Genomic DNA, 27,255 nt, shown 5'->3' with positions numbered 1-27,255 from the left:
TAGGTAAAGTCACTGGTGGTAGACTGGGGCCCGGCAGATACCATGCTGCTGGAGCTGGCCTGCTTCCACATTGCCCAAGCTTCATCCTGCCCAGAGACTGGCATCTGATGGGTGCATCTCCCTCCCCAGCTGCAGTGCAGGGACTGTCTGTTCGTGATGGAAGGCAGGTGCTGATGCATGTTAATGATGTAATCCATTGACAGGATAATCCTATCAGTTGCCATTAATATGTTGAAAAGTTACTTTGGGAGCAGAGGGGAGGGGTTTCGGGAAGTGTAATAAGGCCAGGCTCAACAGCACCATTGTCAAGTGGCAATCACAACAAATAAATCCCCGTTAGATAGAGAAAATATTGACTGGGTCCCATTGTGCGGCAGATGGGTGTGAGTGATAGCAATGCTCATGATCAGGTGAGTTTAGAGGCAAGTGACCAATAAAAGAAAACAAAAGACCCAGGCCCTCCACGTACCTGCAAATACCTCCCAAGAAAACACTCTGGAGAGATCATCCCCCTCTCCAAGGGACTCTGATATTTTGCAATCATAGGCTGGAAATTCATTCATCAGGGTGATGAAGGGGGGGATAGGGAAGCAGTGGTGCCGCTAGGAAGTGGTGCCGGCTGCTAAACATGTGTAGGGTGCACCCACCCTGATTTAATCCTGGATTCTCTGGGAGAGCGGACTGGGGAAGGCAGGGTATCTGCCAAGGCTGCCTTTCTAACACCCGGTGGTAGATCTCAACTCATGCTCTGCGGCCATGAAAGAGGAAGTCCCGCTCTGTCAGACAGATTGCTTGTCCCATTTTCCACACAGGAACAAAGGTCTGATCTGCTATGGCAGTTTATCAGCCACCTACTGCTGTAACACATCTGATAGTGGTCAGCCCCAGTTGCTTCAGAAAAAGACCCCATGGTGATCAGTAATGGACTAACCAGCCCGTAGGGTTCTTCCTAACCCGGGTCAGTTAGTGGTTGCTGTATGCCCTAACGAAGGAGGCTTTCAATTCCCTCATATATATTTTTAGTCCTAGCTGATTGTGATTGTTCTCATCCTTCATGTAATGCCTCATCTTTTTAAAAAAAAAAATCCTACTAGATTCTAAGCCTCAGTAAAATCTTGTCGCATTGAGTTCCACAGGCTAACTCTGCGCTGCATGTTAAAATATTTGATTGCATCACTTGTAAATATGCTACCTTTCATTTTCATCAAATGCCCCCTCATCGCTGTGCTAGGAGAGAGGGTGAATCAGAGCTCCCCATTGACCTTTGTTAGACACCACTCCTTGCAAAATCAGTGCAGGAAAGGGCAAGGGTTTTGCAAGATGGCCTCAAACTGCTGGGGTCATTGACCATCCAAATAGGTTTGCAATTGCAATCTGTCATTCCCCCCTCCCCCCCCCCCCCCGGATTCCAACCCAGGTGCAAATGGTTTATTGCTCTGAATTTCCAGGAGCCAACCTCCCTTGGAGGGATCCGACCTTTTTAAACAGGATCCAAGAAGAAGGCTTCCCACCACCAATAAATGATGCAGCTGGCCTGTTTCCTTTCCCTTCTCCATTGATGCCCTCACAAAACCGTGGGGGAAGTTAAAGAGATGGGGAGAGGACGAGGGGGGATTCCCAGGGGCGGACTGAACTACTTCTAATCAAGGTGGTGCAAGATGCTATCCCCCCACCCCCAACACACACCCACCCACCCACACAAAAGAATCAAGTTCATTTACAACCTATTGGTGTCAATTGTCTTAAAGGGGCCAATCGCCGAGCAGGGCAATGCCCAGAGTGATCCCCAGCGGGGAAGGGGGAGCTAGGCAGGAGCTCGCCCCTCGGCTGGCTTACAGCATGGAGGGGCTTTGCTGTGGCCCCCACGGCCTCGCCGTCGCCCGGCCCCTTCTGTGAGCCCGCTGCCACCATGCCCCCGCCGCCTGCGCGCATCTGTCGAGGACTCGCGCCCCGTGCCTAGGTCCGCTCGCCGCTGGGAGAAAAGGGGGGGCCCCCATGGAGCCTTAGGGGGCTCCGAGCTCCCCGCCTGTGGGCAGCCTGGGGGAGAGCATGTTCACCCAGGAGGGGCTGCCCTCCGCCTCCTTCGGCCCCGGGGCTGGGCTCCTGCCGGAGGGGAGCGCCCCGTTCGCCAAGAGCAGCTACGGCAGCCTGGGCCCCCAGCCGCCCTTCTTCCCCTTCAAGACGGAGTGCCAGGCGCCCGAGCTGCCGGCGGGGGAGACCGGCCCGGCTAAGGCCTGGGGCCCTTTCCCTGGCCCGGAGCCCTCCAGCCAGCTGGGCGGGCCCGGGGGACAGCCGGACCCCCGGCTCCCGGGGAACAGAGCGGCCCAGAGCGAGGAGCCCGGCCAGGAGAAGGGGCGCACGGAAGGCTCGCCAGATGCGCCATGCGCCCTGCTGCCCGCCGGCCCCTACTGCGCCCACCCCTGGAGCAGCCCTTTCTGGCCTGCCCTGGCCGGCCACAGCGCCGCGCCCGCCGGCGGCCCCCTGCCCGGCCAGCCCTTCCCGGGGGTCGGGGTTTTCCCGGGGGCCCATCACGCCCTCTGCCCCAGCGCCCGGCACCCGGCCTCCAGCGGCCTCTCCAGCCTGGGCAGCAGCGGCGGCTCCAGCGGCGCAGCGAGCGAGGGAGGCCAGTCCAGTGACAGCGGGGACGAGGTAAGGATCCCTTCGGCCCCTTCCTTTCCCCTGCAGCCCCCTCCCCGAGCCCGGAGTCAGCCCCTGCTCTGCCAACCGGGCCGCTCGGCTTTTGTCCCCCCATTCTGCCGGGGAGGGGAGCGGGGATTCGGGTTCATCCCTCGCTCCATGCCTGGGCTTTAAGGGTGTCCCCCCCCCCCCCCCGATCTGAATCCCTGGAATCACCCCCTGCCTGGCTTTGGGCTGAGGCCGGAGCCCCGCAGGTTGCAGGGATGAGCCTGGATCCAGCCTACCCACAAATGGGGCCTCCAGCGTAACCCGGCCCTGGCCCTGCCTTTGGGAAGAGGAGAAACGGACACGTTTTTCTTTCTCTCTCTCTCTCTGTCGCTTTTGGGGTGACCTTGTCCCCCCCCTTCCCGGAGAGCCCGCAGGTCTGTACCTGCACATCTCTCCTTCTGCAACAGCAGAGCCGCTTCCGAGCCGGGATGGCTGGGAGGGCCGGTTTCTCCAAAAGGAATCTGTCTATCCACAAGTGGCCAGATAGGCTGTTCTGACCAGACTGTGGCATGTTTGTGTTGTGTGTGGTTGCGTGTGTTCTCTGGAGGTGGGGGCCACAACCGCAGACTGAAAGCGCTGTCTGCCTTTTAAATATGATGGGTCAGATCCTTGTCTGATGTGTAAATCAGAGCTACGCTGATTGACACCTGTTAAAGACCTGACTCTGTGTGTGTGTGTGTGTGTGTGTACACGTGTGTTTGTGTACTTACGCATATATCCGCTTTTAAAAAGTATCAGGGTGCTGTCGGATGATTCATATGCATTTATCCAGACTTTCAGCTGACGTTTGAGTCCCCCCCTCAAAATGGAGCGACCCTTGCGCTGTAATGCCAGTGTAGAGATTTAAACTTCTCTGTGTCTCACTCCAAATAATCCTCATTTGGATCAATAATCATCTGTAGAACAGGCGGTTGTATCATTCTCCCCGTGTAAAGCGCTTTGAGATCTGATGTGCTCTGTAGGAGCTGGGTATTATTATAGAGGGATGGATCAGGAGAGCCCGCAGGGATACAGAATTGTTTGACTGGGGATTTAAAGACCAGCTGAGAAGCACCCGGCCAGAGACAGCCGGGAAAAAGGAAGGACAGCAGGTCCCATGGGATGAAAGCTTTTTGCATTGCAAGGGGGGAAGTTATAACACTGTTGCACTTTGCTGTGTAAATGGGGGTTTAGCTACATTCCCAGATCATCTACAGCTTCCCTACCTCTGTCTAGGCCTGTAGTTCTGAAACTCCTGACATCCGTTGCTGCACATCACCTGTCTGCCTTTGCTTCTCTCTGTATTTTCCTTTCCATGTTTTGTTCTTATTTCCCCTCTTCTGCTTCTCCATGAGCCACCTGTTCTCAGTCCCCTCCCCCAAGTCTTTAGAGTATAAGGCTGGAGGGAACCATTAGGATCATCTAGTCTGACCTCCTGCATAACAGGGGGCAGAGAATTGCATCCCGTGATGCCTGCAGGGAAAAGTTTACAGCAGTGGGCGCCTAGGAGAGCAGACCTTCCGGATGGAGGATTTGAACCTCGCCAGGCACGTGCCCAGCCAGGCTTGAGTCTCACCCCTTTAACCTTTCTAGCCTTATGGTTTCTTCCACTCTCCACCGGGCACTCAACCTTTCCTCTCTCCCTCAGCTCAGTCCCCTGAGGGTTTTGATGACCTAGTGTCTTTTCTGGGGCACCAGCATCCTGCCCACAGCCGGTGAAGGGTTCATAGTGGCCTGTGGGGTTTAGTAGATGGGTCATTGCCCGTTGCACCAGCTGGATGTTCTTCAGAGCTGCTGCTGTCTATGTTCAGTCCAGCACAGGACGGTGAGATCATGGGGCTCCCAAATACAGGGGTCACCATGGCTGGGTCCTCCTCTGTCAGGATGAGGAAGAAGCTGTTTCCGGCCTATCTGGGAATCTAGTAGCAGCAAGGAGTCCAGAAGGAGTCCTGTATGTGAGTTCACCAGAGGGCAGTGTTGTGGTCTTCACCTGTTCTTCAAAACAGGTTCCCACCTTTGTCACCTCTGCCCAGGTTCAGGAAGGAGGTTGAGTTCCCGGGTATGCTACAGAATGGAGCAGCCGCCCACGCTTAGTGCCATGTCTGGGCCCCCCATGTCTGCCAGACATTGGTACTCTTCCAAGCAACGGCTTTACCTTGGGCTTCCTCTGCTGGCTGTTGCAGAGCAAAAATATTTAAATGTCTATGATCCTCCCTCAGTGTGACAGTTTGGGTTCAGTTTTCTCTTGGACGGCGTAGGATTCTGTACGTCTGTGCTCTTAGCTCTTCTCTGGCTGCAGTTCATGTGCTAGTGCTGCCTGCTTCAAATACTTTCATCGGCGTGACTATTATTAGCACCACTTATTTTAAGTGGAATTTTAAAAATCCAGATATTTAAAATGTGGAGGCCAGCTCCCTCCAGATTATAATCCTTTAAAAATTGGTCAAATCCCTGACTCACAGGTGGATTACGCTAAAACAATTCAGACTTAAGCATGTCCAGGCTGGGGTTTGCACCACTTTAACTAAATCAATCAAAAAAGGGCTATTAGAGGAAACTGGTGCACACTGTCATGTGTAGATAAGCCCTGAAATGCTTTAGTTGGTCCTCCAGAACAGCCAGGGAACAATTTGACATTCCTGGTATTTGTAAGCAGGAAAACAAGAAAGAAAATAATAAATCCAAGGAAAAACTCTTTCCTGGACTCTTCATTGACAAAGAATTTTTAAGGGCCCTGGGTTTGGTTTGGTTTTTTGTTAACGGCCGCTCTCCTGTACATGATGTACCATTGCCCTGCGGGGCCTTCGCTTGGCATGGTGACTGTATTTGCAAAAACAGCTGACTTCTCAGTAAGGCCATGAACCAATTAATTAAACCTATTTCATAAACTATTCCGCAACAGTTCCAGGTGGGGAGAAGGGCAGTTCGGAAAACCTGTGTGTGCAAAAACCTGCCTGGCCATTTTGTGTGTGTCATGGACGACAACTCTCTGTGCAAACCTTTCTGAGTGGTCCCAGTCTGATCATCTACTGCCCTGGCACGTTGTGTTGAGACTTACACCTGCGCACCACAGGTGTAACAAGCCATCATTCGGATTGCCTGGATTTGTGTGCCCCTCTGCACAGCTGAAAGTGAGGTAAGGTGCAGGAAACGGGGCCCATGATGTTTGAATCTCTGTCTTAAATAGCAGCTAGTTGCTTACTAGGCAACTGCTGCTGTCCTGCAAGTTGTAGCAATATAGTCAAGGCGAGCTGGTTGAAAGGTGTATATGCACCTTCTCACAGCAAAAGTTTTGCTGCTCTTGGTGCTGGGTTGGTTGCAGCCCGTCTCTCTTCCAGTGTGAACTCCCAGGGGCTTAGATGAGTTGTGTTTTTTTTTTTTATAAAGCGTGGAGGAGAAAGTAGGGTTTTGATTCCTTTTTGTTTTGTTGGGCAGTTGGGCCCAGGTCTCCTAAATACCACTGGAAGTTAGAAACCTAAATACCATTGGGGATCTGGGCTTTTCTCCTGTTAGCACCGAGGAGAGACTGGCAGTGGCTGAATCCCTATTAGCTGACCACTGGCCGTAGCTGGTGAGACCGTCTCAAACATAGCACACATGAGGATCTGCTGCTTTTGGAGGGTATTGATTGGAGCCCCTCTGCCGGAGCTGTGCTTAGACTTTGAGCACCGCTCAGTGTGTTCTCGCTGCTGCCTTCCTTGGGGAAGAGAAGACCCAGCAGCCAGGTACTCCCCAAGCTTCTCAAAAGAGAAGGGAAGATACGTGGCCGGTGTATATTGGCATTGCTCCATTGCAGCTTGCCTACAGCAGATGGGGATCTGGCCTCCAGCTCCCCCGCCAGCTGGGAGTACAGTGGGACAGAAAGTAGTGGAGGAGAGTGGGACCCATTGGGCAGCTTGTTCCAGGGTTGGCAGGATGGTGCAGTGGCCAGGGTACTGGCCTGTTACTCCATGTTCAGTTCCTGCCTCTGTCATAGACTCCATTTATTATGAACCAAACTGTAGAATGAGCTTTTCAACAGATCCACTCTAGCTCAAACAGAAGTTATGAGCCTGATGCAGAAAAATCTCTGGCCTGTGTCATTCAGCAGATCAGAGCAGATGACCAGAGAGGTCCCTCCCGGCCTTTGAAGCTATGAAACAGCGAAGGCCCCTCCTGCTCTGGGAGTTGAATTGGATTTTACAAAGCTGCAATAGACAAAAACCAAACTCTGGCCAATAAAGGCTCTGGCCCTGCAGAACTTAGGCTCACGTGAAAAGCCGCATTGACTCTGATGTGACTACTCGTGTGCTTAAAGTTAAGCATGTACCCAGTTGTTAGCAGGAGTATGGGCTGAAATTGTATTTTTGTTACAAACATTTCTTTTAGTGCCATAAAATCTTTGTCCCTTCAAAACAAAACTGCTTCTGTGTAGTGAGAAAAGATGATCCAGCGAGTAGGATGCTGGTCTAGAATTTGAGAGACCTAGATTCAGTTTCCTGCTGCACTTAAGGCACTCTGTGTGACCTAGGGTAAGTTAATCAGGGCTTGTTTACGCTGACAGGCCTCTGCGCCACTGTTGTGCTTAGTGAAAATGCTGCCTCTGCCTGATGGGAGAGATTCTAGGTACTCCACCTCCCTGAGAGGTGGTAGCTATGTCAACAGGATGCTTATGATTGACATAGCACTGTCTACACCCAGAGCTTGACTGGCATCATTGTGTTGCTCAGGGGTGTGGATTTTCCTAGCACTTCCTCAGTGGTTTGGGGAGGATTGATACATTGAAGTATCTGAGCACTTCATAACATTTAATGATGGTCACCAGAGAGTGTTAATAACGAAAAGTGATTGAATCTTCCAGTGCGTTAACAAAGTTATTGTCAACTTCTTTATACAGGCAGGCCAAAATTTTGAAGTCCATAAAATACTAACCGGGGGATTATCAACAGCATCAAAGTGATTTAGGAGCATAAGTCCTATTGACTTTGCAAACTCTGATGGAGGAATGTGGCCTAGTCAAAGCATTGTGGCTTTTTGACTTGTGGACATACAATGTATCGGAAGAGGGTGTTGGTTGCTATTCGTCTATCAGTTGTTTGTGGTGTTCTCACCATGCGGCTGGGAGTAAGGCCCTGGACTTGTTTTTTTACAATATAGATGAGAGTTTAAAGGCTAAAACGTCTTCATAGAAAAAAAACTCCATATAAAATCTGAAATTCTACTAACAATTACGAAACTCCTTAAATAAACCATTTTAGCCACTTAAGACTATAGATTAGGAAGCAGATAAAGAACTAGCAAGGTAGCACTGGAAAGGAAACAGCTATAAATGACAAATTGGGTTTAAATACAAAAACCATTTTCTATTCTGTTTTATCGTGATTTTTATCCCCCACCTGTCTTGGGCAAGTCACTTTGCCAACCCTTTGGGAAATGGAGACTGCTGCCCTGCTTCCCCCCAGGGTGGTTTGTGAGGGCTCAGTCGCACAATTGTGTGGCACTGCGGTGACTAGGGCCAGCTCAGTGCTGGGGTAGATAGAGTAGGTGAGCGGGGAGAGACTTCTCATCCTCTCTGCGAACGGAGCCTAGGAAATGTATCCTGGGTGGGGGGATGTAATGGGAGGAATATTCTAGGGCATATTCCAGCTTCAGTCTCTCCTTGATGAATCCCCATGGACTAGATGGCCATCCCGCTCCCTGATTACCCGGATTGCCCACTCCCCGGCGTGGAGCAGGGAAACTTTCACTGGTGAATGGGGGGGTGTCTAAGGACATCCTGCAATGTCTGCAGAACGAGAGCTTTCATTTTTAAAAAGGGACTGACCTTTTCAAGCGTCCCTTAAACAGCTCAGCTGCGATGTCTCACTGCTGACCTGTGTCACCCCACAGCCCCCCAACACGCACTCCTTGCTCTTCTAGCGCTGGCTCGCCAGCCAGACATCTCCCAGTGAGTGGGACGCCGTGGGGGTGCATGTTTCAATCTGCAGCCAGGCGGGGGGAGACTGACGGACGGTCTCAGCAGTAGTTCTGCTGTGAAGTGGAAGGAGAGCAGCTTGCGGCAGCAGCCCGCTTCTTGGATCCTAATAAAGGTCTTGGTTCAAAGTGGTTCCGTCTGTAGTAGTTTGCCGGCCCCGGCTGCCTGCAGGATGCTGGTTTGTCGATGTAAACAAACACCTGAGGACATCACAGTTCACACTCCTCCTGCCTGCCGGGAAAGGTAATAGCAGCCGTGGACCTGGGATCCATCTCTCCCCAGCTTAGAGTTGCACCTGTCCCTAAGTGTCTGAGTGAATCCACCTCTCTCCTTTCCAGCCCCCACCTCACGTCCCCTCCCCCCCGGGTCCGGAGGCTCTTTTAACCCCTCTAACAGGTGTGGTTTTTTGCTTCCTTTGCCAGGACGCTACTCCCACCTCTGAGGAGCTGGAGCAGTTTGCCAGGGACCTCAAGCACAAGCGCATCACCCTGGGGTTCACACAGGCTGATGTGGGGATGGCTCTGGGGACTCTGTATGGTGAGTGTTTAACACCCCCCACCCCCACCTCTCTGCACATCTGGTCCCTGTGGGGTTGTCTCTTGGTGCAGAAGGTGAAAGATGGGGGCTGGGTCCCCATTGGCGTTGCAGCGAGCCCAGTTATTCCGGGGGTGACCCCAACGTGATGCTGTTACCTGGGGGTCTGTGCTATCCCTGTTGCCACCTTGAGGGGCACCCAAAGGAGGGGAGGGATTCCCTCCCAGACATCACACCAGGAGATGGGGATGCTGGGGGGGAAGAGAAATTCTGTGGGGCAGAGTGAGCAGTGCCAGGGACTCCTACCAGCTCTATGGGAGTGGGGGAGACTCAAGCACCCCCAGTCCCCATTGAGCCCTCACGTAAAGGGGGAGGGGCAGAAGAGGCCCCTCCTCCTCCCAGATATCGGGGGGAAGGCATAGACCCCCATGATCCATGCCCTAGAGGTGTGTGTGTGTGTGTGGGGGGGGTGTCTGGATGTGTGTGTGTGGGGTGTCTGGGGTGTGTGTGTGTGGGGGGGGGGGTGGATGCTGCACACATGGGGCAGGTAGTGGGCCGGTTTCTTTCCTCTCTGGCTGGTGTACTCTGGGTGGCACAGGATAAAGCGTCTGGCCGCTCCAGGCCTGCAGCGAACGGTGCCCCTCTCCCCCGCAGGGAAGATGTTCAGCCAGACGACAATCTGCCGCTTCGAAGCGCTCCAGCTGAGCTTCAAGAACATGTGCAAGCTGAAGCCGCTGTTGCAGCGCTGGCTCAATGAGGCAGAGAATAATGACGGCCTGCAAGTGGTAAGTGGGGTGCAGAGGGCCAGAGCGGGTGAGACCGGGGATCAGGTTAGCCCAGTGGCCAGGACTAGCTGCTTCTGAGCCAGCCGCAAGTGTCCCCATAATGGGCAGCTATAGAAGTAACCTAGTCACAGGGCAAAGTTCCTTCCTGACCCCCGGCAGTCAGAGCTTGATCCACGTCAGCCGGGCCCATCTCCCTTCTGCAGACATTTTATCCTTTCTGCTGTGACTGTGGAGAATGAGAACATCCAAGATCTCCAGTGAATCCTGCTCAGCCTTGGGCTTTGCTAATCTCTTGGGGCAGTGAGTTCCACAAGTCAGTTACGCACCAAGGGGTGGTGGGGAGGAAATGGTATTTCCTCATGCCGGTTTTAAATGTGCCGGCTTTCCGTTTCATTGGCTGGCCCCTTGCTCTTGTGTTCTGAGGGAGAGTGGAGAGGAATGCCTGATCTACCTTCGCTTTTTCCATTCCTTATTCTGCTCCCCCCCGTCACTTCTCCGCTTGCCAGTCTGCTTTCTAAACCAAAGTCCTAGGATGAGATTCTTGTTAGAGAATTTACTTCCCTACAATTCTCACCCCTGAGCAGCCCCAGTCCTCCAGAAAGGGTCTGAGCAGTGTAGGGGGGCTGGGAGAGGATTCCTTTGACCCAGGCACGGCTGGTGACAGCTGTATGGCTGCCTTCCAGCGACCCCGGCTAGGAGCGTGCACCAGGGGCATGTCATACTGCAGAAGTTTTGGGCACAGGCTGCAGCCTACAGGGCAGCCCCCCCTCGCCTTCCTCCCCGGACAGCAGCTGTTTGCAAGGAGGGGTTGCAGAGTTTTGTTAGCAGCTCAGTCACTTTCTTCTTGCGTTCAAATTTCTTGTCTGATGCCACCCAGTCCTCATGAGGGTTGTGTCTTTATCAGTTTGCTCCAGCAGCTCCTCTTTCAACAGCGGCTCCTCCTTATGACCTGAGAGAACAGCTTTGGAGTCTGGATCTCTTTGACCTCCACTGAGGCAAAGAAACTGTAACTTCTTCGCAAGCTCCTTATCTTTCTTAATTGCTTCCTTTACTTCCTGGTTAGGCCAACAGACCCGTCTTGCTCTGAACTGCCTGGAGAAGGGCTCATCAAATTCCACTTTAGCTCTTCTTCCTCCCACCTGGCAGGGAAGGGCCTGGTGTTGAGGGTATTAGCAGAGCTGCAGATTTGTCACGGCATTTTTTATCAAAAATCCCAGAGCAGTCCTGGTAAATTTAGTAAGTCCCGGCTTTCGGGGGGCAATGGTAAAGTCGCTTAAACTGGGAGGGTGTATTTGGAGGTTGGGGGGGGGGGGAATCAGGTCCTGCCCCCAGTGGTGTTACATGGGGGTGGTTCGGTCCTGCTCTTGGCAGGTTATCTTGCCCATCCTGTGCTCTTGTCCCGGCTCCTTGTTCTGGCTTGTTGGCAGGGTCCTCTCCCCGTGATGCCCTCCCTTGCGCCCTTCCTGGCCACAGAGCTGCCGGATCACCTTCCCCAAGCTGGGCTGCGGTGGGAGAAGTGGTCCCCCAGCCCCTCAGCCTATCAAATCCCAGAGACACAGAAAAATCGCAATGCAAAGAAAAGTCGTGGTATGGGTGACATTTTTACCACTGTGACAATCCCAGGTATTGGCTATCAACAGACCAGCGGGTTGGCCTGCTTCCCAATGAGCTGCGACTGCACCCATGGAAGAAGGCCTTGAACTGACTCTGTTAGCAGTGGGGCGGGAGGGTTTCTCTTTGGAAGGGAGCAGAGTGAGTGAGGACTTTCACTGTCTAGCGACAGCTTTAACCCTTGCGACTGGAATCTCTCCATCACCATCCCAACCGCAACCTGCCAGGGTAACCCGGTCCCTGCCACTGGCCTAGCTGGAGAGAGACCTTTGCCATTTACAGCAGCAGAGTTGCAGTATCTTGGATATTGTTGTGCCAGTAGGGGGGGCAGATGTACTTGTAAATAAACAAGTCGCCGATTGACCAGAATGCCATGGGATGGAGAGTTTCCAACCTTTCGCAGAGGTGGGAGAAGAGCGGGAAGAACTTACAATAATTGTTTGATGGGGAAATGCATCAAGATTCCCAACAAATGTAATTTGCAGCTAGACATCGCCACAGCCTCCAACAAGGCGATAACAGCAGGTTTCTGCTGTCGTGGGTGGACATGGAGAGAACCCCCCTTCTCTTTAAATGTCATAGCCATAGTCAGAGGAGTGAGTTAGGAGAGATGGGTTGGATCACCATCTCACGAGGGCCAGGGGCTAAATCCAAGACCATTTTGCGTATCTGGGGAAACAACTTTTTGTTGAGCTGTCACAATCGTCAGCTCCTTGTCTAGGAAGAGTTTGTGCTGACAATTCCTGGGGCTCAAAAGTAACTGCTCTGATGACCTGGGATGTAAATACAGTGAAACCTTTTTGCAGGGAAGTGGTTTTTTTCCGTGCACATAACTTCACTGACTGCAGAGGTTCCTTATTGAAGGAGGTGGGTACCTGGCAGAAGGTCCTCTGCACCCCTGAGCCTCTCCCACACTCTGCAGTTGCAAGGGGCACAGTAAGGTTGGCAGGATGGGGCAGACTATTGGAAGATCATGGGTGAAATCCTGGCCCCATTGAAGTCTATTCAAGTTTTGCCATTGACTTTAGTGGGGGCCAGGATTTCACCCCATATCCTCACTTCCAGGAGCAGCTGCAAGAAGGCTGAATGAAAACCAGGGATTTCTCCTTTACCCCTGTGGCGTGGTTAGCAACTTCTCCTGCTCAGCCAGAAGAAAGGAGGAGTGGGAGGTGATACACCCCTTACAATGCAGCATTTAAATCCTGAATGGTGGGTCATAAATAACTGCTGCACTCCAGGGGTGGAATAACACAGCACAACCTACTTACAATGCAGCGTAGATTCTCTGTAAGGGTAAGGAATGGGATTTCACTAAAAGGAAAGGAAGATCCAATGAAATTATTGAAGGAATTTGATCGTGCTTTCATAGAGGTCAGTGGCAAAATTGGCAAGGTGAATTTACAGGCTCCAGGCCTGTGAGCAGGTCCCGCTGGGTAATTATTCGAAAGCATTTCTGGCCGTTCCGAGGAGCGGGTTGCTCAGCTCTCCCTGCACACTTTTGCTGTTGGTGCTAGATACGGTGATGAGTTCGGGGCAGCAGTTTGCGGGTCAAAGGAAATGCAGCCCCCAAACACTTTGGGTTTGGATTTATTAAAAAAATTACAAAACCTTAATATTAATAGAAACATTTTAATGAAATCCTTTAAATATTTGACCAATGAATTGATCACCCTTTATAGATAAATGTATACTTAATACAAAGGGCTAATAAATGATGATGTAAGCGTGCTACAGACATGAATACTAGATGTTTTAGATCAGTGGCTGCACAAGGGAGCTGCTGGCTAAAGACCCATGCAGAGCGTGCTGCAGGCTGCTTGCTGCACCCAAGGGGACAGGAGATCAGCGCTCCCCTCCCCCTGGCTGTTGCAGGAAGCACAGCAAAGTGCTCTGTCTGGGTCCATAGGCGCTGGGGTCCCTGCTGGAGCACTGATTTCCTGTCCCCTGGCTGCAGAAGGGAGCTGCTGCCTAGGGTCCCAGGTGGAGCACACGCTTCCCTGCTGCATCCAGGGGGATGGGAGATCCTCCTCACTGAACTCCTTCCCTCTGGCTGCAGCGGAGGGAACGGGGGGCTGCTGGCGGAGACTGGTGGCCCTTCAGGGTGGTGTAAATTATATTTGTGGCCCTCGAACCAAAAAGGTTGGGAACTACTGTTTTAGATGGTTGTATAACTCGAGCTGGTTGAAAAACACATTTCCCCCCAAAAAAAGATAGAATGAAAATTTTCCATTCCCATTTTTCATGGGAAAATTCTGAAACTAAATACAATTTTCAATTCAAACCGAAATTTTTGTTTCTGTCCCCCACTCTCTCTAAATTTTCAAAATGTCAGATTTGGGGGAGCTGCATCCCCCTTTTCTCTCCCCTTCTCTTCTTTTTTGCCCCTGGAGATGATAGAATTGATATTACAGGTTTTTTTCACTTTCTTCTTTTTTTTCTGTTCCTTTTTCCACTTTTAATTTTTTTCAAAACTTCTCCAACTTTGGAAAAATTACTGAATAGGAAAAGGGAAGTGAGGAAAAAGTGGGGGATAAAATAATCCCTTAGACATCATCCATCCTATTTCATTCAGTGACCAAAAAAAAAAAAAAAAAAAAAAAAAACATAGAAAAACTCACATCTGAAATGGCAACTTTTTTTGAAAATCAAAACTTCAGTTTGAAATGAAACAAAACATCATTTCATTTTGCAGTTTCCCACCAAATAAATAAAAAGTTGAAAACACTTTCCTTCCCCTCCTCCTCCCCCCCCCCCCCCCCCCAATGGTTTTGATAACACTCTTTCATTTGTTATTTCTATAGGAAAAATATTTTTGGTTGGAAATGTTGACCAGCTTTAGTTACGAATTTCAGAGGAAGATGTTAGACGCAATCTTTTAGACTCTATATGACAATTGTAAACTCTTTGGGGCAGGGACTGTCTTCGGTATTGCAAACCCTCGGCATTCAGAAATCATGAGATTAGCGTAAAAGTCACAAGACTCTTACAATAACACTGTTGGAGTCCTGTTTATTCCCCTTCTGGCTTCTGAGCCTTTAGGCAGCTTTCTTCTAGTTTTTTGTTTGCAGCCAAGAGGGCTAAAAATGTCCTGAAAAAAAGAGAGCTGAGATTTAAATGTATTCATATAAACTCAAGGCACTGGGGCTTAAAAATCCCCACTGAGGCTCATGATAAAATCACCAGCATTAGCAACACTTGCTTGGTATAGACACGGACGGTGCCTAGCATGGGAATGTTCTAATTCTACAGATAATAGGAATCCAGTAAACACGCAGCATGAATGAAGGGAAGTCTTGCTGAAGCACAGAGGTGTTCCAGGTGTGCTGGTTTTGCAGGACGGAGTTTAGGATGAGAGGGATTTGAGTGGCGCTAATCCAGGATAACAGGAGATGCTGGGGATTTTTTTAGTACGATGGTTTCCCATCAAACTGAAAAGTGCCTGCATCTTCTTTTCCCCAAAAGGAAAAAAAATCTGTGGTGTGGCTTATTGTACCCTGGGCACCTGGCACTGTGAAAGCCCCTGGCCACTCGCTGGTAGTCCAAAAGGCCCTGCTAGTGGAGTGGTTTCTGCTTCCAAGCCATCCATCATTACTAGCCCTCCAAATGCCTTGCCTCTTCCCAGGGAAGCTCCCTACTTGTGACAATGACAATGTGTGATGGGAGCCACTAAAATGGGTGACGGGGTGAAATGGGGAGCATTGCACCATAATTGGCAGATTATAATGGGCTTTTGCTATGCAGCCTGTTTCCGAGACTGTTTTCTCACTGTGTGAGTTAAATAAACCAGTTGATTAAAAAGGAAACACGAAGAAACAGAAATGCCACCAGGTGCAACCATATGGCTCAACGGCAGCATTTGAACCTGGGCTCTTCCAGTTTCCCAGCATAGTCCTCTGCCATTTGAACTAAAGAAGTGTCTGTTAGCCAGCAAGTGCAGCCGCCACTCATGGGGCTGGAACTCCCACTTTGCCGGTAGGTTACACCGCTATTGCTGGCAACAGAAGAATGAAAATCCGGGATGGTGAGGGTTAGTCCTGCAGCATTGTGCTTAGAGCAGGAGAAGAGGGTGTTGAGATTTCTTGATTCCATTCATGGCTTTAGGAGGGTTAATAAAGCAGTGATTGGATGGAGGCTAGCCAAGGATGTGGATCTGATGCATTCTTTCTGAAAGGCAGGTTGGCCAAGTCTTGGCTCTGTCGCATTAAGTCTACACAGGGGGAAAAAAAAAAAAACCCAAAAAAAGAAAAGCCAGGAACAGTGAGTCTCAGCCAGTTTCTACACAGAGCCGCTGCCCAGGCTTCAGGGCCTGCACTAGAACATCTACACAGCTGTTAATAGCACCGAAGTGTGAACCTGAGTCTGAAAACCTAGGCTCTGAGCTTGCTGCCATGGTTTTTTGCTGGGACCTGGGTTCTGTTCCCAGCTGTCCGGGAAGTGACTTTGCACGGCCTTAACTTTTTTTTTGTAAAACAGGTGGAAAGATACAGTTGTGTGGGCTGTGGGGAAAGCCACCACAAATCAAAATGAAGGCAGAAAAATGCTATGCCAGATCACTGTGTCCCCCTTTACTCTGCTCTTTCTATGTCTCCAAGCGTTGCTCTGTCCAGTCATTAAACAAATGCAGCGTGCAGCCAAGTGGTGTTTGGGAAGGACTCTCAGATCAGCTGGCATTTTCCCTCCATTCAACCCTGCCTCTAGGAGCTGGGTGGTGGTGGCTTTTGACAGATCTGCAGCACATTGGATTGATATTTCTCAGCACTGGCCCTGTGCCCCTCTCCCAGCCAGGTGTGTGCGCCCCGAGGAGCTGGGAACAGTGTGATGCTCCACAGGGACACCCTGTAACCAAGTGCCACGGCTCTTGCGGGTTTGTGTCTCTCTCTTGCTTTCCAGCTATGCAATGCAGAGCAAGTGCTGGCCCAGGCCCGGAAGAGGAAGCGCAGGACCAGCATCGAGAACAACGTCAAGGGCACGCTAGAGAGCTTCTTCCGCAAGTGCGTGAAGCCGAGCCCCCAGCAGATCTCGCAGATCGCGGAAGATCTCAACTTGGACAAAGACGTAGGTTTAGTTAGAGCCTCCCCCGTGCTGGGGAGAACAGCAGGTTCAGAAGTAGGGCCCTTGTGAATGACACTAGCGCCTTCTCTGTTGGGGCACCTCTAAGGTTCAGTTTATGGCTGGTGGAAAATTTTCAATCAAAACTTTTTTTTCCAGCAGAAAATTGGGATTACGACTAAACCAAATTATTCACAAAAAAGTCTGTTTTCCCAGGATTTTTTTTTTTTTTTGAGGTGGGAGGTAAACAATCCAACATTTTCATTTTGGAAATGCTACCATGGTGCCTCATGTGAGCTGTAGTTCAGTTTCCTCATGTCCCTGTTCTCCTCTGAGCTGGGTTTCCCAGCCAGACTACATCTCCACACAGGCCCACGATGCACCACCTCCATCTTCAAGAATGGAGGCCATGGTGCACAATGGGTGATGTAGTCCAGCCAGAGAACCCAGCCTAAAGAGGAGAATGGGGGCATCTGGCACTCAAACTACAGTTCCCATTAAGTAGGCACCATGGCAACTGAAACTCTTTGGTATTCAATTTTCTGCCCCCAAAAATCCAAATTTTTCCATTCAAAATGCAAACAAAAACAATTTATGGTGTTTGTTTTTCACCTACATTTTCCACTGTCCCCCCTGCCCACCCACATCACTCCGCCCCAATTCAGGGATAGTTCATGGATGCAGTGAGGTTTACAGGGTAGCCAGATCGCTGCCTGATCTGGTGGGTCCCAGCAGGTGGGATTAGACCCACGACTGTCTCAATTAGTGGATACACTTGGGGCTCTGCAGAGACCCACCCCTCTGGCTGGCAGTCCAAGAGCTCCCAGCTAGTACTGCCGAGCTGGGAGGAAGCGTAGGGTCTTGGGTGGAGGGAAGGCAGAAAACATCCCACTGGAAAAGAACCTGAAGCTCCCAAATGGTCTTGGTGCTGCTGGGTGTTTTGTGCCTGGCTAGAGGTGGAGCTGTGGGGGGCACCTCCCCGAGGAAGAGGTTCTAACGGCCCATCTCCCCTTTTGTTCCTTCTCCCGTCTCTGCCCAGGTGGTGCGGGTCTGGTTCTGCAACCGGCGTCAAAAGGGCAAGCGGCTGCTGCTGCCCTTCGATGAGAACGAGGGAGCCATGTACGACATGAACCCAGCCCTGGCGCACCCGGCCCTGCCTGCCGCAGGGAGCTCCCAAGCGTATGCCCCAGCCCCCCTGGCCTCGCCCGCTCCCATCTACATGCCAGCTTTCCACAAGGGCGAGATCTTCCCTCCAGTTTTGCAGCCGGCGGTCTCCATGGGGAACAGCAGCAACTGAATGCGGGGGCCGGGGACTCCCCGGGAGCTGGACGGAAGCGTCTCCTTGGCAGTGCCGCTTGGCTGGCTCCCTGGAGAGAACAGCGCCCCAGAGATCCTGCCCGCAGAGGGATCACCAGCGCCGTTGTGCCCCAGACGCCCGACTGGCCAGGCTTTCCTTGTTTGTTACTTGCCTTTTGTGGGAGGGGAGGGGGGCAGCAAGCCAGGCAGAGGGAGCGGATCCCCTGGAGTGAGTCCCCATCCTTCCCACTGATCTGAGTCACTCCCCTAGCTAGGAGTCTGCTCTCCCCACCGGGGGAGGTGCTTCCCCTCCTCCCCCCTCCAGCTGATCTACCTGTCCTGTCCCTCCCCCCTGGGGGGCAGGCTCCTCTGGAAGACAAAGCAAAACACAAAGCCCCCTTTGTAGCCATTTCTAATTGTAAAAGGATCCCCCCCCATCCCTCTCTGCTGCACACAGCAGGGCTGTGCTAACCCCTGGGGGTGGGCACCCCAATGCAGTCTGCAAGACTGGGAGTTTCCAGGGAGCCTAAGAGAGTTAGGGTGCCCATTGAGTGCCTATGGGAGTTGGGCCCTTAGGGCTCCTTGGAAAATCCCAGCCTGTATGGCTCAGCCTTGCTCCGGTGACACGCAGACACATCTGTAACTGCATCAGCTCTCTGCGTCCACCAGGCGGCATTTTCCAACGAGAAAATGCCTTGAACAAGGGCAGCCTCCCGTGTCTTTAATGTGCCTTACCCACCTGGCCTGACAGCCCCGCTCTTACCCCAGCCCGGGGCCGGACGAGCTCCCAGGTAGCATAGGGCGCTATTCCGCTAGCGTCGAGGGGCGGGTTACTCTGCTGGAGGCATTCCGAGGCCTGTAACGCCTCAGTGTCTCCAACCTGCTGGAGAGGGGCTGCCGTGAACCCTTAGATCCTTGTTTCTGAATCCAGGCAGGTTCTTTGCCGTTAGTTACCTGTTAAATAACTGTTCGCCCTCGGGGTGCTGATTTTTTAAGAATGTCCCTCTGGTAACGAGAGTGTCTCTTCGGGGAGAAATAAAATATGTGGGGCAGAAAAGCGAGTTAACCCTTTCATTGCCACTCGCTTGGCTGGGGGTTGGAAAGGCTGGCGGACCCCCGGTCTCTGCTAGATGCTTCAGGGCTTTGACTCGGGACCTGGGAGCTTTCGTCAATGGCTCCCTGCACGAGGCTAGCCCAGAGCCGAGGTGGAAAGGGACAGGAGGAAGGGCGAAGGTGCGTCTCCCACCCCCAGCTCTGTAAGGCTGTGGTTCCAGGAGCGTGACGTAACCTGCGAGTTGGCCCCGCTATGATGGAATTACAGCTGGGAAGGGCGGCTGAGACAGTTCTTGTTACAATGCAAAATGTTTTCTATCAAACCTACCTCCTTACAGACCCTTCTCGAGAGCCCGTTGGTTTGTCCCAGGCCAGGGCACACTTTGTATATATGGACAGATTCTCCTTCCCAAAGCGCACTCTTGTAGCCCAGCATGTCTGCTCAGGGGTCAAACTGACAGAGAAAGATGGGGCAAGCTCCACCCCCAGACCATCTCCACTCCTGTGAGATGCCGGAATGGAAGGCCATGCTCAGAGGATAGTGCAGATGTTCTGGATAAGACCATCTGTGCTCTCTGGGCTGGGCAGGGTTCAAATACGCTGCTCAGCTCCTCCACTTGGCTCTCTCTCGGGCTGCCCATGCCTGGCTGGGCAGCTTGGGCTTTATTGCCTCTTGACTGGCAATAAAAATAAGCGGTTGAGAACACAAGGACGGCCATACTGGGTCAGATCAATGGTCCATCTAGCCCAGTGTCCTGTCTTCCAGCCATGGCCAATGCCAGGTGCTTCAAAGGGAATGAACAGAACAGGACGATCATGAAGTGATCCAGTCCCAGCATCTGGCAGTCAGAAGCTTAGGGACACCCAGGGCATGGGCTTGCGTCTCTGACCTTCTTGTCTAATAGCCATTGATGGACCTATTCTCCAGGAACTCATCTAATCTTTTTGGAATCCAGTTATAGTTTTGGCCTTCACGGCATCCCCTGGTAATGAGTTCCAGGGATTGATTGTGCCTTGTGTAAAGAAGAACTTCCTTTTGTTTGTTTTAAACTTGGTAACCCCTGGTGCTTGTGTTATGTGACTTCCTTCTTCGCTTTCTCCATGCCATTCATGATTCTATGGACTTCTGTCATATCCCACTTAGTCACTGTTTTTCCAAGCTGAATAGTCGTCTTATCCATCCCTTTCCTAATGGTTCCTAATGTTCTGTTAGCTTTTTGGACTGCCCCTGCATACTGAGTGGTGTTTTCAGAGAACTAGCCACAGTGACTCCAAGATCTTTCCTGAGTGGTAGCAGCTAATTTAGACCCCATCATGTTGTATGTGTAGTTGGGATTATGTTTTCCAATGTGCATTCTTTTGCATTTATCAACATTGAATTTCGTCTGCCATTTTGTTGCCTACTCACCCGGGTTTGTGAGATCCCTTGGTAACTCTTCACAGTCTGCTTTGGACTTAACTATCATGAGTCATTTTGTATCATCTGCAAACTTTGCCACCTCACTTTTCATCCCTTTTTCCAGATCATTTATGAATACGTTGAACAGCACTGGTCCCAGTATAGATCCCTAGAGAACACTGCTATTTGCCTGTCTCCATTGCAAAAACTGACCATTTATTCCTACCCTTTGTTTCCTGCCTTTTAACCAGTGACTGATCCAAGAGAGGACCTTCCCTTTTATTGCATGACTGCTTATTTTGCTTAAGAGTCTTTGGCGTGGGATCTTGTCAAAGGCTTTCTGAAAGTCAAGTACGCTTTATCCACTGGATCACCCATGTCCCCATGATTGTTGACCCCCTTCAAAGAATTCTAATAGATTGATGATGCATGATTTCCCTTTACAAAAGCCGTGTTGACTCTTCCCTAACAAATCATGTGCATATATGTGTTTGACCATTCTGTTATTTACTCTAGTTTCAACCAGTTTGCTTGGTACTGAAGTTAGGTTTACCAGCCTGTCATTACCAGGATCGCCTCTGGAACCTTTTTTAAAAAATTGTCGTCCCATTAGCTATCCTCCAGTCATCTGGTACAGAAGCTGCTGTGATAGGTTACATATAGTTATTCAGTAGTTCTGCGCTTCCGTGTTTGAGTCCCTTCAGAACTCGGGTGAATCCCATCTGGTTCTGGGGACTTGTTTCTGTTTAGTGAATCACCTTGTTCCAAAACCTCCTCTACTCACACCTCAGTCTGGGACATGCCCTTCCCCTGAGGGTGTGGCAGGATTTATCTCAACTGTGATAACATTTCAAAGCAGCGTCCACTTCCCAACCCTGCGCTGGGCCACTCTGCATGTGTCCCACTTGGGGGGGGAGGGGGACTCCTGCATCTCCCTCCCAGGGAGAACATTGGGGATGGTGCCAGTTTGGTCCCCTCACTCACTTTGACCTCTCCCTCTTCTCACCTTGTATTTAATGCTGGATAGAAAACAAAGTCCCTGGGAGAGCTGGGTTCTGTTCCCGCCTCTGCTCACTGTAGCATGAGATTATTTCAAACCACTTACTGTAGGACCTACATAAAATCACTGTTGTGTCCTTGGGTGACCCCTGCAGCAAAGTAACATGATTTTTGTTGGGGGCAGGCCCTGTCTCTTACTCTGTGTGCACAGCACCTAGCACAATAGGGCCGCCATTTATCCCAATAGGTTAAAATTCATTCCTAGCTGCCGTGGGGGGACCCGGAGCTCCTAATTGCTATGGGTAGCCCTGCAGCTCCGAGCCCCTGTGGCGGCTGGGAGCCCTGAGTGGTGTCCCCTCCCCCCCCCCCAATGTCCCGATACTTTACTGTTGCAATCTGGTCACCCTAGATTAACCGCATCCACAAAGGCAACAGAACCCGGTGAAATGCCTTGAAATGGGGCATCTGTACTGCTTCTGCTACAAAATCCTGGCACTGCATCACAGCCTCAGACTTCTGCTGCTGTGGCATGGCAATATCTTTTCACTGCGGTTCTGCTGAGGGTTCAGAAGAGCCCCAAGAGCGATTAAAGGATTGGAAACAGTGGAAGGCTCACGGAGCTCAATCTCTTTGTTTTAACAAAGATCAGATGAAGGGGTGATTTGATCTGCCTATAAGTACCTATACAGGGAACAGAAATTTGCAAACAGAGGCCTCTTCAATCGAGCCAGCGAAGATATAACACGATTCAATGGCTGGAAATTGAAGCCAGACAAACTCAGCCTAGAAAGAAGGTGCATATTTTTTAACAGTAAGGCTAATTAACCATTGAAACAATTTACCGAGGGCTGTGGTGGATTTCCCATTACAGGACACTTTAAAATCAAGATTGGATGTCTCTTTAAAAGCCAGGCACTAGTTCAAGTAGGAATTTGAGGGAAGTCCTGTGGCCTGTGCTTTCCAGGGCACCAGATTAGATGATCACAGTGGTCCCTTCTGACCTCATAATTTATATATAAAATAATAGCAATGGACTTCATGCAGTCCTTGGCACCTCTTCCTTTTTGGCACTAAAACTCTGAGCAGGATCGGGGTGGCGGGTGGGGTGTTAGTTACAAATGTTGTTGGTTTCCTGTTGTTAGGGAGGCAGAAAAGGGTGTTGGTGTGAGGAGCGTCATTCTCAAGCTGGAAAGACTTTTAACCACAATTGAACTAGTGTCAAAACACTTTGCTCATTATCAGCCATGCACATCATACCGTCTCGGCCATGCCCTGCTGTCCAGTGCTTTCTCAGGGGAAGGCGCATCCTTTCAGCCCTACCCGGCATCAGCAAACCCAGCCCCTGCTGAGAAGTAGCAATGAACTCTGCAAGCCAACAACCCGTTCACTAGTGGCTAGATTATGAATGGAATGCAACCTTATTCCATGAGCAGGGCCATGTAAATCAGTGGAGCCAGAGGCGTACGGTGCTCCTCGGCGGGAAGCAGGGTCTCAGGATCCAGCCCTGAATGGAGGCTGTGAAATGATGGCAGCTCTTCCTGCAACCTGCTTTGAAAACTCCTTTTGAACTAGACTCACTAGTCAATGCGTGGTTAGTTCTGGAGGGGCTGGACTGGGGAGGTGCTATTTCCGTTGAGTCGTCCTCCGGCAAAAAGCCCCCTTGAAACCAACAGGGGATTGCTAGCATGACTAAGTGCCAGGCCACGAGTGTTGCAGAAGCAGCACTTCAGCTATTGTAACACATTGCTGCCGTTTCCTTTGGCTGTAGACCCATTGTGCAACTGGTGTTTCCAAACGTCAGGGGAGTTATTTCTGAAACCAAAGTGACACAGTTTCTGTTCCGATCATTGATGCTGTGGCATGTTGAAGGGATCAGGCTCCTCTATCTTCTGGCTCATGGGCGCATCGTTGTAAGCAAGATGGAAGAAGTCTTTCTTCCACGCTCCTCAGCACTGATCAGTGTCAAGACTGCGTCCAGTTCTGGGCCCCACGCTTTGGGAGAGAGGTGGACCAATTGGAGAAAGTCCAGAGGAGGGCAACAAAAATGATGAAAGGGCTAGAAAACATGACCTGCAAGGAAAGATTTTAAAAATGGGGGTGGTTTAGTCTGGAGAAGAGAAGAGTGAGGGGGACGTAAGTCTTCAACTACGTAAAAGGTTGTTATAAAGAGGAGGGTGACAAATTGTTCTTATCTTCTGAAGCCAGGACAAGAAGAAATGGGCTTCAAGGGCAGCAAGGGAGATCTAGGTTACACATGAGGAAACATTTCCTGACTGTAAGGGTAGTTAACCTGGAACAAATTAGCTACGGAGGTTGTGAACTTGCCGTCACTGGAGGTTTTTAAGAACAAGGTAGACAAACACCTGTCAGGGATGGTCTAGGTCAGTGTTTCTCAATTAAATTTGGCCGTGGAACCCTTTTTAACTTCTGCAGAGTCATGCGATACCCTCCGCTGAAAAATCTGGGACATCTTCCCCTTTTCAGCGGCGTGCTGTCAGCTGTTTTCGGCGGTGCTGTCAGCTGTTCATTGGCACGCGCTGTCAATTGTTTTCAGCGGCGTGATTTCAGCAGCTTTTGGTGGCGCGGTTTCAATTTTTCGCGGAACCCTGAAATTCATCTCGCGGAACCCCAGGGTTCCACGGAACACCAACGGAGAAACACTGGTCTAGGTAATACTTAGTCCTGCCTCAGTGCAGGCGACTGGACTAGATCTACCGTGCCCTACATTTCTGTGATTCAATGAGACTTCATAGCACTTGGTATTCTCTATTTGTATTACGGTAGAAGCGAGAGGCCCCAGCTGAGATCAGGGCCCCATTGTGCCAGGCACTGCACAGACACTCGTTGCCCTGAAGAGCTATTATCAAAATAGACCCAGCAGATAAAAGGTGAGAGGGGAAACAGCGGCACAGAGGTATGAAGCAACTTGCCCAAGATCACACAGCAAGTCAGTGGCAGAGCCAAGCTGAAAACCCAGCTCGCCAGTGCTCTACCCACTAGACGGCTCTGCCTCCCCACCACGTTGCCGATCAGTTTGAGTTCCTCCTGGTTCCAAAGCACGGAGAAAGCGGCAGCTCAGCCAGTGTAGCACTATTGCATGAGCCCTGCACGCAGCTCCCAACGTGACAGCTCTCATGTTCACACTGTACAGCAACTTTCATATCCCGTCCTTTCCAGAAGTATAACATGGACGTACAGGATTCATCTCTGGGGTGCAGTCCCGCTGGTGTTTTAACAGCACACAGCAATGCCGCATGCTTGTGAAGGGGAAAAAGGCAAAGCAAAAACTACACGTCCAAGTGGAACTGGAGGGAGGCATTCACACAGCAGAACGTAGAGCTGAAATGCCGCCTGGACGTTGGCTTTTGCTCCAAAGACTGCATTGCTGTGCAGCCCCCTCCCACTGGTTGCTGCCATTAATCTTTGCCTCACCAACTATCCACATGTATGTGTGAGCTGGTGTGAGCAGAGAATGTGTGTCTTGTTGCTGCCGTTCAGCTAACTACGTTTGACCATATGCAGATGGCTTTTCTAGTAAGCCAGTCTGTAAGGATGCTATTTCCATGGGTTTTGCCTCTCTGGGCTAGGCTACACTAGAAGCGCGCCACTGTAGTGCGTCTGGTGAAGACACGCTATACCACCGGGAGAGAGCTCTCTCGTTAGCACAATAAATCCACCACTAGCTGCGCTCAAAGGAGAAGCTCTCCCGCCGACGTAGCGCTGTGCACACTGGCGCTTAGCTCAGGGTAACTGACGTCACTCGAGGGGGGGGGTATTCTCCCCCCTGAGCCACGTACGCTATAGCGAAGTAAGTGGTAGGGTGGCCGTGGCCTCTGTCTTTCAGCTGCACTTGGATTGTCTGTTCAGGTAGGATTGCTGAGACGCATCCTTTATTCTTTCAGCAAACCTGCCGTGGGGTGTCACTGGTCTGTGCTAACGCAGCTGAGCGCGATCGGCGTGGAAAGGAAGTGGGGTCCGGCTACGTTAGCGTCTCTGCCTGGCAATGAGAAGGGAGCACAGAAACCTTTTGCTTAGAGGGTTTTCCACATACTGTAGATTGGTGTGGACAGTTTACGAGCATCTGCCTGATTCCTGCTGGTCTATTTGTCCTGGAGGCGGGGATGCAGAGGGAACGTAATCCTGGACCCTGGCACTGCTGGCATTGCTGAGCGGGAATAAGCCTGGTGGACACTAACAGGTGCCAAGCCAGGAGGGACCATTGTGTTCATCTAGTCTGACCCCCTGTGTAACACAGGCCAGAGACCTCTCCTGAATTAATTCCTGGAGCCGAGCTGTTTGAAGAGCATAATGTCTTGGGTTTTTTTATCTGCAGTCATTTCTTATCACCTTAATGCGAGCACCTCACAGGCAGTATTTTGACACCCTCCCAGGGGAGTATTCTCCCCACTTCACAGATGGGGAAACTGAGGCACCGAGCAGGGACGTGATTATCTCAGATCACACAGTGAGTCCCTGCACTCCTGATGCCAAGGCTGGTGGGACTGCAGGGTCCTCACACCCCCTACCCATCCCCCCTGCACATGGACCAGCTCTCCAGCAGGAAGGGCTTTGGGGAGGGGAGAAGGAGGGAGGTGGGAAGAAAAGGGAGCCCGCCCCTCTTCAGAACGAAATGCGGTGCAAGGCTGCTCTGGCGCAATCTCTCATCCCGGGCTGGCGTGGCTCCCCAGGGGCCAGCGATATCCTGGGGCCACCTGACCCGGCAGCTCAGGGCAGGTCTAGGCACAAGGGCAGCACCGCCGGCTCTGACGATGCCTGCGCAGTGACAGGATGGGGGCCGGGGCTGGAGACGGGCTGTGATGACAGCCCTGCCTGGGGCAAACCCCCTCTGAGTGACTGCCTGCCCCGCCTCGCGGGGAAGGACAGCCAACCACGGCTGCTAGAGGGCGATTGCTTTCGCCCTCTCTTGCCCTCAGGAGCTGACCCCGTTCTTCACAGGCAGGGAGGGACGGCAGGAAGGAGGGAAATGCCCATCAGCCCAGGGCCAAAACTCACCTACCCAATCCGGCTGGGAGTGTTGGTCCCAGGACACAGGACCTGTCTACACTACACATGCTGTGCCAGCGGGGCCCCCTAGTGGAGACGCTGCCTATAGGGACACAAGGCGTTCTTTGGCCGGCATAGCTACACCCCTGCTCTGCATGGCACAAAATATTCCGGCAAACGGCCTCTTGCTGGCATAGCTCCGTTGGCTGGGGGGAGGGTGTGATTTTGTAGAGTAGACTAAGCCCTTTCCTGTACCCACACACACTGGGGATGGACCGGAGAACTTCAAAACTCAATAGACAGCCCCATAAAAGAGAACGTAACTCTTTTTTAATTATCTCATGGTTTTTGGGGACTGAGTCAGAGTTTCCAAGTGCTTTGGCAAGACAATTGTCTGCCTTTCCCCCGCCCTCCTGCTCACACCCCCGAGAGCGATCGTCCCTGCTGCTGCAGCCGTCCACAGTGGCCCTAAAGCCCCCGGGCTTAGACTCTGCCTGGAGCAGGCGCCGCCTAGGCTGCCTCCCTGCACAGAGCCCAGCGGCGGGGCACGCGTGGGACCAGGGAAATCCCCAGCGAGCAGCAGAGATTCTGCTCCAGGTTGCAGAGCTGCTGTCACGAAGAGCCGTTCCCTGGGCTTCCTAAATTACACCCGGGGACCCCAACCAGTCACCTTGGCTCAAACCCCTGCTTGCCATGGGCTGCACTTGTGTGTGAATCCAACCCCCAGTGTCTGTCTGGTGCAGGGAACGGCAGCCTGTAGGTGTTTGGAGCTGGCCAGCCTGTTGTAGCACACCTGGGGCAGCAATTCAGCCCCTTAGCCGCGTGCAGCATCTTCTCTCTCTCTCTCTCTCTCTCACACACACACACACACCCCATCTCTGGGGAGAAGAGAAGCGGCTGGAGGAGCT

At 51.6% G+C, this 27,255-nt stretch overlaps 1 protein-coding gene across 1 annotated transcript; it reads left to right on the top strand.

The window, feature by feature from the left end:
- Positions 1-1,480: 1,480 nt before the first annotated feature.
- On the top strand, positions 1,481-19,594 carry LOC137161968 (POU domain, class 5, transcription factor 3-like). Its single transcript, XM_067561465.1, has 5 exons — positions 1,481-2,649; positions 9,040-9,154; positions 9,806-9,936; positions 16,438-16,602; positions 17,636-19,594. The coding sequence occupies exons 1-5, from the start codon at positions 2,050-2,052 to the stop codon at positions 17,891-17,893; spliced, it is 1,269 nt and encodes a 422-aa protein (XP_067417566.1). The 5' UTR covers positions 1,481-2,049; the 3' UTR covers positions 17,894-19,594.
- The last annotated feature ends 7,661 nt before the right edge of the window (positions 19,595-27,255 follow it).

Source organism: Emydura macquarii, unplaced genomic scaffold, assembly GCF_026122565.2.
Source record: "Emydura macquarii macquarii isolate MOO-44397 ecotype Brisbane River unplaced genomic scaffold, CSIRO-AGI_Emac_v2 contig_2417, whole genome shotgun sequence".
Lineage (NCBI taxonomy): Eukaryota > Metazoa > Chordata > Testudines > Chelidae > Emydura > Emydura macquarii.
This window is presented reverse-complemented; position numbering and strand designations above follow the sequence as displayed.